At 38.6% G+C, this 12,208-nt stretch overlaps 1 protein-coding gene and 1 gene segment (V, D, J or C); both read right to left on the minus strand.

Moving 5' to 3' along the window:
• The window catches only part of LOC117721013 (T-cell receptor beta-1 chain C region-like), a 381,561-nt gene that overhangs the window by 43,540 nt on the left and 325,813 nt on the right, over positions 1-12,208 (minus strand).
• Positions 7,398-12,036, minus strand: LOC117721015 (anionic trypsin-2-like). 2 transcript variants are annotated; one of them, XM_076913474.1, is made up of 5 exons: positions 11,997-12,036; positions 10,845-11,004; positions 8,408-8,658; positions 7,840-7,976; positions 7,398-7,576 (listed from the first exon to the last, which is right to left on the minus strand). In XM_076913474.1, exons 1-5 carry the CDS (start codon positions 12,034-12,036, stop codon positions 7,427-7,429), a joined length of 738 nt encoding a protein of 245 aa, XP_076769589.1. In that variant the 3' UTR covers positions 7,398-7,426. The 2 variants fall into 2 exon arrangements, with proteins under 2 accessions (XP_076769589.1, XP_034375587.1); XM_034519696.2 differs by having other exon boundaries at positions 8,405-8,658.

The following is a 12,208-nucleotide window of genomic DNA, read 5'->3' on the forward strand; positions in this document are numbered from 1 at the left end:
GGTAAGGCAAAGGACACTGTCAACAGGACAAAATGACAACCAACAGATTGGGAAAAGATCTTTACCAACCCTACTTCAGACAGAGGGCTAATATCCAATGTATAGAAAGAACTCAAGAAATTATACTCTAGACACCCAAATAACCCTATTAAAATGGGGTACAGCTCTAAACAAAGAATTTTCAACTGAGGATTATTGGGTGGCCAAGAAGCACCTAAAGAAATGTTCAACATCCTTAGTCATCAGGTAAATGCAAATCAAAACAACCCTGAGATTTCACCTCACACCAGTCAGAATGGCTAAGATCAAAAACTCAGGTGATAGCAGATGCTGGCAAGGATGTGAAGAAAGAGGAATATGCCTTCATTGTTGGTGGGATTGCAAGCTGGTACAACCACTCTGAAAATCAGTCTTGGGACTTACTAAGGAAATTGGACATAGCATTACCTGAGGACCCAGCTATGCCACTCCTGGGCATATACCCAGAAGATGCTCCAACATATAAGGATATATATGTTCATATATATCCACTATGTTTATAGCAGCCTTATTTATAATAGCCAGAAGCTGGAAAGAGCCCAGATGTCCTTCAACAAAGGAATGGATACAGAAAATGTGGTACATTTACACAACGGAGTATTACTCAGCTATTAAAAACAATGACTTCATGAAATTCTTAGGTAAATGGATGGAACTAGAAAATATCATCCTGAGTGAGGCAACCCAATCACAAAAGAGCACACATGGTATGCACTCACTGATAATTGGATATTAGCCCAAAAGCTCGGAATACCCAAGACACAACTCACAGACCACATGAATCTCATAAAGAAGAGGGACCAAAGTATGGGTCCATCAGTCCTTCTTAGATGGAGTAACAAAATACTCATGGGAGTAAATATGGAGAGAAAGCATGGGACAGAAACTGAAGGAGGGGCCATCTGGAGACCATTCCACCTGGGTATCCATCCCATGTGCAGTCACCAAAGGCAGACACTGATGTAGATGCCAGGATGTGCATGTTTATAGGAGCCTGATATAGCAGTCTCCTTAGTGTTCTGCCAGAGCCTGAAATATAGAGAGGCAGATGCTCACAGTTAATCATTGAACTGATCATGGGGTTCCCAATGGAGGAGTTAGAGAGAAGACTGAAGGAGCTGAAAGGGTTTGCTGCCCCCTTAGAAGAGCAACAATACTAACCAACCAGAGATCCCAGGTTCTAAACCAGCTTTGGAGCACATATTGAGGGACCCATGGTTCTAGCTATATATGTAGGGGAGGATTGCCTTGTTCAGCATAGGTGGGAGAGGAGGTCCTTGGTCCCATTAAGGCTCGATACTCCAGTGTAGGGGAATTCGAGGGTGGGAAGTTGAGAGTGGGTGGAGGCACATCCTCATAGAAGCAGGAAGAGGGTAGGTGGTTTCTGGGTCAGGGGAAAATGGGGAAAAGGGATAACATCTGAAATGTAAATAAAATATCCAAAAAGAAAGTTAAAGAAAAAATAACTACAATATCAACTTATTAGATTCCAAAAAAGCATGTGACAAAATCGAGCACAAATTCCTATTCTTTGAAAGATTAGGGATATGAAGGACATCCATGAACATAATAAAGTCTTTCTATAGGAAGCTGATAGCCAACATGAAATAAAATGGAAGAAATGCAAAGGAGTTTTTAACCAGCCTTTCTATAATTTTTTTCTGTCCCACTTTCTACCACCTTTCTCCCATCTTTAAATCTTCCAACTCCCCAAAACTATGTAGAAGAGAAAGAAGGCCATAGGAGAAATGAGACATCAATATGTTAGATGACTTCTTGCTGATTAGAGACATTGGATTTCTTTGGCTAGTTTTGTAACTTCTTTTAGGGATGTCTCCAAAAAGCATCCAGTATCTAGCAATCAGTAATGTCTACATTAAGAACAAGAGCGAGAGCAACAGATACAGTAATAGCTGCATCCAGTAGCAAAAGAAGGAGCAGTGACCACAATCCTTTTAGGTCACTTACATTTATATATGTTCTCAAGTGTCCCCAGAAGTTGTATTGTCGTGCACTTGCAGAATCTATAGATGTCAATGCTGTCAATTCTAATTGGTCATTTATTGCTGAGAATGAAGCTGCTTTATTTGTTTTAGTTTAAAATTTTTTCTTTTTTTTTTTTAGTTTTTCCATTCTTTGTAATCAAAACTACGCATTTAATGATTCAGTAAGAGCAAAATAAGTTAAAATATTTTCAATTACATGTAAGTTGAAAATGTTCATTCAAAATAACTTAAAGAAGATTCAAAATGTGCTCATTTTATATAGTACAAAGGAACACCACTCAGACAAAGGTACTATACATCAAATAGGTTATGAATTCATATCAACAATTAAACTAAACTACAAACATTGGCAGAATAGTATGAAGAATTGTCTCATAGTATGTTTCTTTTATTTTTCTTTTTTTCCATTAATTTATTTAGTCATTTCACAACCCTATCAGAGCAACCTCTCTTCTCCTAGGCCTTCTTCACACATGGCTCTCCCCTGAAAGTCTCCCCTTCTTCTCTGACAAGGAGGAGTCACTTTTCCAGAGAGCACCAATCCACGCTGTCACATCAAATCTCTACAGAAATAGGAATGACAACTCAGATCATTTCTACAAGAACTAGTTATTAAAAAAAATTCCCTATTGCATGGAAATATCTGATAAACACTTACAGAAATGTTCAATACCATTTGTCATGGAGATTTCTTTTCAAAGCAGTCAGAATGACCAACTCAGTAAAACAAATGACCACCCATGTTGGCAAGAATGTAGTGTGGAAGGTAGGGTACACTCATCCATTGTCAGGGGTTGTGGACTCTTGTACAGCCACTATGCAAATCAGTGTGGCACTTCCTTTTGAAGCTGGGAAATAATCTACCTCAAGATCCAGCAATGCCATTCTTGAATATATACCAAAACATCATTCATCCTTCTACAGATTCATTTTGTTCAACCACGTGCATTGCTGCTTTATTCATAATAGTGAAAATTATAAACAGTCTACATGTTAATCCATGGATTCATGGATAAAGAAAATATGGTACATTTACACAATAGAACATTATTCAGGTATTTACAAAAAGAATAGAAAACTTGCAGGTAAATGGATGGATGAAAATCATCATGATTAGATAATATGAAAAAAGACAAATATAACATGCATTTGTTTATATGTTAATTTTAACTGTTACTTCGATATGATACCTACAATCCATCTAACCAAAAAAGTTAGGTATAGAGAAAGGATAGGGTCTTGAGGTAGATCTCACAAGGAAAATGAGGGACTTTAACAGTTAGGTCAAATGGTAAAGGAGAAAAGAGGTAGAAGTTGCTAAAATTAAGAGCCATTTGAATGGTCATATGGAAACCTAATAGAATTTACCTAACATACATCCCCTTATGAGGACAATCTAAACAAAATTGGCCAATAAGAGAAGATATAGAACTTTATGTGATATCTTCTGTAGCCAGCTGTAAGTGCCATGAATGGGTTCCATTCATCTAATCGAGTTTTTAGCCAAAGAGGCACCGTTGAATCCACCAAGCAACTTAGCTTTTGCCATGGGTATCAGTTACTCCTCACAAACTGAAGGAAAATCTCCACAAGTAAAGACAATACCTTCACAATATTCTGTTTAAAATATTTGTTATTGTTTTTGTATATTTTGTTTATTTACATGTCAAATGGTATCCCCCTTTCCAGTCCCCCCCCCCCAAGCCCCCTATTTCACTCCCTCTCTCCCCACTTTCTATAAGGGTGCTCCTCCACCAACCCACTCACTAAAGCCTCACAGCGCTAGCATTCCTGTACGCTGGGGCATCAAGCCTTCACAGGAGGAAGAGCCTCCCCTCTCACTGATGCCAAACAAGGTCATCTTCTGATATATATACAGCTGTATTGTTTTTGTTTGGTGGTTTGTTCCTGAAAGCTCGGGTTGGTCTGGTTGGTTGATATTGTTCTTTCTATGGGGTTTCAAAACACTTCAACTCCCTCAGTCCTTCCCCTAACTTCTCCATTAGAGTCCCTGTACTCAGTCCAATGATTGGCTGAAAGCATCTGCATCTGTATCAGTAAGGCTCTGGCAGAGCCTCTCAGGAAACATCTATATCAGGCTCCTTTCAGCAAGTGCTTCTTGACATCAGCAATAGAGACTGGGTTTGGTGGCTGCATATGGGATGGATCCCCATGTCTATGGATGGAGTTTCCTTCAGTCTTCTTCACTCTTTGTGCCTTTATTTCCTTTAGACAGGAGAAATGCTGGGCTAAAATTTATGAGAAGGGTGGGTGTCCCCATCCTTCAAACAAGGGCCGTACCTAACCTCTGGATATATTGTCTCTACAGGTTATCTCTCCCCGTTGTTGGGTATTTCAGCTTATGTCATTTCTGTTGGGTCCTTGGAACTACTTGCTTTCCTGGACTCTGGGGCTTTCTGGTAGCTACCCTCAGTTCTCCATCCCCCATGGTTACACACCTCTGTTCAATTTTCTGATCCTCTGTACATCTCTCCAGTCTCATTTCAAACCTGATCCTGCCCCCTTTTCTTCTCCTGTTCCTCTTTTCTTCCCAAGGCCTTTTCACCCTCCAACTTCCATGATTATTTTGTTCTGTTTTCCAAGTAGGACGAAAGCATCCACATGTCAGTTTTCCTTCTTTTAGAACTTCATATGGTCTGTAATTTGTATCATGGATATTATGAGCTTTTCCCCCCTAATATTTACTATCAGTGAGTATGTACCATGTGTGTTCTTTTGTGACTGTTACCTCACTCAGAATGATATTTTCTAGTTCTATCCATTTCCCTGTGAATTTCATGAAGTCAAGGGTAATGCCTATGTATGTCCTTCACTCATATGTACTAATGCTAATGATACCAAAGGCAGTTTACTCTTCCAAAAGCAAAGGGTAAACATGAATTCATCTACAAAACCTTGATATAAAACAATGACCTGCCTATAAAGGTTCCCTAGTTCAATAGTGTCACAAAGCTTGTGGGAGTAAATAATCACTCTATATTTGGTCCACTCTATATTTGGTCTTAAGGTCCACTCTATGAGCTGTAATCCATATTTGACACTTTTGGGGTGGCCAAGAACCTAATGCCAGTAACAAACAGGAAAACCAAACTCTAATGTTCTGCTAAACTGAAGTAGTAATAACTGTTTACAACATTCAGCTACAGTCCTAAATTAGTATCTTGTTCAGCTATCATAAGAGAAGTTTTCTCCTTAAGTAGAAGGTAAGAAAGATAGAGATCTTTGCCTGGACAATATGTTGAGCATCAGAAAGACTTTGTGACACTCGGTACCATATGAGATACCTAATCAAATCCTTCCCCTCCCCAGTGCTCATGGAACCCTGTGGAAGTGAAGGTGGAAAGATTTTTAGAGTTATATGAATTGGAGGACTCAGGGAAACAGGGTTGTATAATCACTGCAGGGCAATCATACATATGAATTCTTAGAAGCCTATAGAGTATGCACAGTGCTTACATCGATATGCAGCAGGTGTGGTCCTAGAGTTGAGCCTGAAATGGATAGAGACCCCATTACCAACCCTGAAGTTATGTACAGTTGACCCTGAAATATTAGTTTTCTTCATTGGTGTCTCACTGGGTGTACAAATCACTCTTTAAAGCAGGCTTTCTTCCAAGCAGTAAACACAAAGGAAAGCAATGGCATCTTTAGATGTTATAGAGACTCTTTGATTAATAATGTTTAGGTATAGCTTTTTTTTGAAACTTATAGGTCCTTTGCATACATATATGATGTCTAGAAATATGTTTATATGGGATTATTTTGTGCATGAACATATGAACTTATGTTTCTCCAAGTTGTTATAGGCTTCTTATATTTTTTTGGCTCTTTTCTTCTGTGAGATTATTTACTTCATTCTATTGTGGTTTGTTTTTATTTACTTTATTAAGATTCTTCAGATTCCTTTTATTGTGTAACAAGAAATGGAAACAGAGTCGATTTGTCTAGAGGAAGATGTGGAGGCTCTTGAAAGTGTTGGAGACAAAAAAATAATGTAAATGTATCATATAAAAAATTCCCCATTCAAAAATATAGAAATATATTTAATTTCTCAGTGTGAACTGCTATGTCACCAATCATAAAAAGAATATAATAAATTCAAATTTTGAAATAAATAATAAAATATTGGAAATGAACAACAGAACTCACAAAAATGGAAACTTGAAGTTGAATATAGTCCTTTAGCGGTGTATAAAAAACTGTTGTAATTTTGATACGAACTGATTTGAATTTGTAGATTGCTTTTGGTAACATGGTGATTTTTACTATGTGACTCCTACCAATCCATGAGGATGGGACATCTTTTCACCTTCTGATACCATCTTTAGTTTCATTCTTCAAAGACTTGAAGTTTTGAGATATGTCTTCCAGTTGCTTCATCAGGATTATCCTGACATATTTTATATTATGTATGGCTATCATGAAGGGTGGTTTTCCTGTGATTTCTTTTCAAATACAAGTTTTAAAAATTTGTATATAGGAGGGCTACTGAATTACTATTTAATCTTGTGTCCCGCCCCTTCACTAATGGTATTAAGTAGTTGTAGGAGTTCCCTGGTTGAATTTTGAGTGGTGCTTATTTATACTTTATATCATCTGCAAATAATAATATTATGACTGTTTTGTTTCCAACTTAAATTCCTTTGCTCTCCTGAAGTTGCTTTATTACATCGGCTAAAATTTCAATTACTATAATGAAAAGATTCAGAGTAGACAGTCTTGTCTTTTTCTTTTTTTTTATTAGAATTTTTATAATAAGAATTTTGGATTCTTTAAAAACAGAAATGCTATGGGAATACATTTTGTTTTACTCCCAAGAGTGGAATATGTTTCTGCATCAGATTGTCCATAGCAGCAAACTGTGATTGGATAGTGGAGGTTGAGATCAAGCACATAACAAATGGTCTACACATTCAATATACAGTGAGTTTTCAATGTGATGTAATTTATCTGACCTTCTGGCCTTAAATCCTTCAAATTACTGAATTTAAAAAAATCAAACAGTTGGCATAGATAATCTTTTATTCAGTAATTGTTTGTTTGTCTTTGTTGTTGTTTTATATTATTTTTTCTTTTGTTTTGGGGTTGGTGAGAATGTTATAACCAGAAACTGAAAGCTCTGGCAGCACATAGCTTTTTGTTTAACACTTGACTTTGGAGCTTTGTCTCTGCATATATTTCTGCTATATGTAACTTACATTGAGAGAAAGGATGCTTTCCAGAACACTGAAGATAAGAGAAGAGTTATCTGAAGTGAAAGCTATCCTTAAATCTCAGGGGCTAAAGAGTTCAGGCAGAAACACAGACAGTAATGAAAATTTCACTTTATTGAAAAGGAGACTGCAGAGGGATAGGGATCTCTAGTTGGCAGCAATTGTGTCCTGAATCCACTCCACATAGTTGCAGACCTTGGTGTACACACCAGGACTATTTGCCAGGGCACAGCCATCACCCCAGGAGACTATACCCTGGAGTTCTCCATTGCAGACCACAGGGCCACCAGAGTCACCCTGGAAAAGAGGAATACAGTGCATAAGAAAGGACATATGAAATGGGGCTGCATATACTAAACTTAATACCTGTTTATTCTCCCTTGTTCCTTTTCTGTTCCCCCATAGCCCATCTTCTATCCTCTTTACTGTGTTGAAATCCAAAGGAAATCTCTTCAGTTCTCATAGAACCTCCACAGCATGCATTTTGCTTCCCACTACTAAGCTTCTAAGCTCTATGCCCAAAAGAACAGAGGTTTGGGCAAGTGGAAGGAGGCAATCACCTGGCAAGAATCCTTGCCTCCCTCTAGGAAGCCAGCACAGACCATGTTATCAGTGATTTTTCCAGGATAGGAGGCTTGACAGGCAGCCTGAGTCAGGAGTGGGGCATCCAGGCACTGGAGCAGGTCTGGGTTATTGACTGAAGAAAGGAAAAGAATAAAGACTCATTTATTCAGATAGCAATCCAGTGTTGATCCAGCTGGCAAAAATGGGCTATTTCTTATGACATTAAGTTCCACAAAAAGAATAGCTTTTCCTTTTGACACTATTTACTGCTGATATCCTTCATGAAATAATAATAGTACATTCTGCATGTGCCTGGCCAGATACTTGGGATCAATTCATTTGTTGTGCAAATATTTCTAGGATGTCTTGCAGAACAGAAGTGTACTGTGCATCTCTAATAAATTTACCATTTTGAAGCCAGTGGGATAATTTCATGGAGTGGGTGATTACAGAGAATACAAAGGAGATAGATAGATAGATAAATAGATAGATAGATAGATAGATAGATAGATAGATAGATAGATAGATAGATAGAAGTAATAGGTGACAGGTCTTATTTACCACCTAAGCTGAGGGTGTTGCCCCAGCCAGAGATGAGGCACTGGGTGCCTGCAGGTGCACAGGAGCTGGGCAGAGCCACAGTGGCCACTCGGGCATTGAGGGTCACAGGAGAAGAGAGCTTGATCAGCATGATGTCATTGTTCAGGGTCTTCCTTTGGAAGTTGGGATGTTTGATGATCTTGGCAGCATTGACAAACTGCTCATTGCCCTCCAGGACATTGATGTTGTGCTCTCCCAGTCTCACTTGGATGCGGCTGTTGGGAAGAAGAGGCATGCCATTGTCTGTTACTCTATGACTCAAACATCACAAGTTTTCCAAGGTCCTCATACTTGTGTGGTTCTGCAGAATAAAACACCCTGCTCTAGTACTATAGAAGAATAGGAATGGTGCATACAGTTTTTTGTTTTACATTCCTTTTCTTCTGTGGAGATAGAAGGGGTACAGGGTCTGAGGTGAAGTACTACAGTGTTGATTGCTCTCATTGTAATATTTAGAAAATATATAGGACTAAGTCACTAAGGATCATTTAAACCTCTCTTCATCCACTATGTTCTTGTCCATAATACACTGGAATTTTTGATCTCCCAATCTTTTCAAAAGATTTTATTTCTGGAAGAAAGATCAATTTCTGGTGTCTAACCCTTCACAATGGCATTCAGAGGTCTTTTGTTTGGCTTATTATCTTGAACCCAACTGAAAACCTAGTTAGTCACAATCTAGTGTATGAGTCTATGCAGACTATGTCTTAGTCACTTCTTTTTATCCATTTTACCCATACTCAAGATTGAGAGCTAAATTTGTTCACAGAATTTATTACTCAACCCCTAATAGAGTATAAGAAGAATAGGTGAAGAAAATGAAACATAAAGCCATATTAAGCTGTACTTTGAAAACTCAGATACAATTTATGGCTACAGTACTCAGGTACCAGTTGTGAAAACCTTTGCCAGCTCTTTCATTGGCTTTTATAGTGAGAATATAAAGCCACTTTTCTCTTTTTCCATTTTATATTTATTTCTGTGTTTGTCTACTTATTTAATTCTTTGTTTACTCATTATTATGATGCAAGTTCAGGTGTGACATCATCTGGTATAGAAATTGACCCTCACTTTGTGCAATTAATTCAAACTGGAAGTCTTAATAAGCTTACACTTTGTCCACACTCATTGAAAATTCCGAGTTATCAATGTGCTACAGACAATAAAGTATTTCTATTTATGAGACTCTTTCTGTGACTTCATGTTTCATTCGTGCTTCCATAAAATCAAATTATCTCTTTCTTATTATCTCTACACATCATTTATTTTGGATGGTTTATGGGTGTCAGAGCTTCCTATTCTGTACCATTATTCCCCTTGAACTCATGAAATAAGTTGTAGACAGTAATCTATCTTCTCTGTTTCTTCCCATACACCTACAACCACAGTTCAGGCCTGATCTTATCCAATGCCCTGGGCATAGTGATATAGAAGTAGCCAGTAGAAAGTCCCAGATACCAGGGACCCAAGAGGTTTCCAGGACCCAACAGAGATGACATTAGCTGAAATACCAAACAAAGGAAAGAGAACCTGTAGACACTTTATCCAGTGGATAGGCACAGCCCCCAGGTGAGGGATGGGGCCACTCACCCATCTTAAAAATATCAATTTAGAATTGGTTCTGTCAAAAGGAAATGCAGGGACAAAGAGTGGAGCAGATATTGACCAGAGGCCACCTAGATACTGCCCTCCAAGTGATCTAGCATATCTACAGACACCAAACTCAGACACTATTGCTGATGCCAAGAAGCACTTGCTGACAGAAGCCTGGTATAGCTGGCCCTTGAGAGGCTGAGCTAGTGCCTGACCAATACAAATGCATGCAGCAAACCACTGGAGTGAGTGTTGAGACCCCAATGGAGAAATTAGAGGAAGGACTGAATGAGCTGAGAGGGTTTGCAGCCCCATCAGAAGAACAGTATCAACCAACCAGTTGTCCTCAGAACTCCTAGGAACTAAACCACCAACCAAAGAGTACAAATGAAAGGACACATCACTCCAACTTAATACGTAGCAGAGCACAACACACCAAAAATGTATCTAGTAGTCAAAAGAAATATTTCAGTGGGAACAAGGTAGGGTTTAGTATAAAGTAGAGTCAGACTGCATTCAAAGGATTATTATCACTGAGATTATGAGAACCTCATTCAACAGACACATTTCTTATAAGCATTATATATCATATTAGATGTAGCAGAGGATTGCCTTATCTGGCATCAATGGGAGGGGAGTCCCTTGCTCTTGTGGAAGCTTGATGACCGACCCAGTTAGTGCAGGATAGGGTTTTTAGAGGTGAAACTGGGAAGGGGAATAACATTTGAAATGTACATAAATAAAATAATGAATAATAAATAAAGAACATTCAAGTATGTCTTCTATACTGTCATTGTCCTCCACTTACCTTTTGTAGCAGTGAGCTGCAGACACCACCCACTGGTCATTGATGAGAGAACCTCCACAGAAGTGGTAGCCAGAGTTAAGGGACACCTGGTAGGGAACAGAGTTCTTAGGGCAGGTGTATCCTCCAACGATCTTGTCATCATCATCCACAGGGTAAGCAACTTTAATAAACACAAGAAGGCCATAGGGAAGACAATTTATCAACGTGCTGGAAGGTAGAGCCTTTGTCAATTTTCAGCTAATTAAATATCCTTAGTATAATAAATGAAGTTAAAAAAGTGACACTGTATTGCCAGTAGACTTAAAAATGCTTGTCCAATATACAAAACATCAGGACATAGAGAAATATTTTGTAGGTGATTGCATTCTAATGCATTGTCAGGGACAGTGCAAGCAATGCTCTCAGATCAGAGGAATAGGGTACAGATATAATGGTTCAATCCACTACCTTACTTTGATCTCAAGTTCATCATTCACAGACCTCCTGAGGCTAAAAGAGTTTAAATGATTTAGGATGGTTGGAACAATCTTAGAAAATTTTAGAAAATATTCTGGATATGTAGTGCTTTATGTACCCACAAGATTTTATAGCCCAAGTGTGTATATTAAGGACAAATAGATATCAGGCATTACATAGGACAGGGGGAATGTAATATTATTGCCAAAGATAATTTTTATTTTGATTGCATGTTTTTAAGTCTTAAAATAATTTTGGTAGTTTTAAAAAATATGTAAAGTGGCGAAATGTCCTGTGTAATTCCAAGTCATTATCCTAGGCATGTAAGGTAAGGATTTAAAGATATTTATATGCAGGAAATGAGGATTTCAACTTAAAACTTAAGAGTATTCCTTTGTAAAGATAGCCTTGAGTGCAATATCCCCCAAGTGCGGGCCCCATGCAGGAGGCCTGCTGATTCATTTCCAGGAACCTTCATATGCTTTTCTTTCTAGACTCTCAACCTACAAAATACATGAGAGTGGAAAGTGCAAGAATCTTCAGGCTTACAGAGAAGCTTGGAAGATTGGACGCAGAGATGCTGCTGGAGGAAGAATGAGGACATTGCAATGGAGATAGGGTGAAAAGTACCCTTGATGGTGTAGTGCAAAGATTCTGGAAGAAAGAGCAGGACCTGGGATAAGACATGAAACTCACCAGCAGCTCCCACAAGGGCCAGGAACAGGAGTGCACTCATTGTGGCAGAAGGTACTGAGCACTCTGGGGAAACCTACCTTTATAGCACAATGCAGGGAGGAGGGGGTACTAAGGGGAGGGCCTCCACTGCTTCTACACAAGCACACCTGTGGGTTTCCCTTTCCCAGACTCTTACATTATCTCTGCTATGTTTGTCTCCTTTCTGAGTAGGT

Source organism: Arvicanthis niloticus, chromosome 15 (genome assembly GCF_011762505.2).
Source record: "Arvicanthis niloticus isolate mArvNil1 chromosome 15, mArvNil1.pat.X, whole genome shotgun sequence".
Taxonomy (NCBI): Eukaryota; Metazoa; Chordata; class Mammalia; order Rodentia; family Muridae; genus Arvicanthis; species Arvicanthis niloticus.

Excerpts from the sequence above, each read along its gene's own strand:
- LOC117721015 (XM_034519696.2), bottom strand. The coding sequence starts at position 12,036 with ATGAGTGCACTCCTGTTCCTGGCCCTTGTGGGAGCTGCTG. Across the intron at positions 11,005-11,996 it reads GGCCCTTGTGGGAGCTGCTG|TTGCTTACCCTGTGGATGAT; the intron begins GTGAGTTTCATG and ends TGTTTATTAAAG. Across the intron at positions 8,659-10,844 it reads GCAGCTCACTGCTACAAAAG|CCGCATCCAAGTGAGACTGG; the intron begins GTAAGTGGAGGA and ends TCTTCCCAACAG.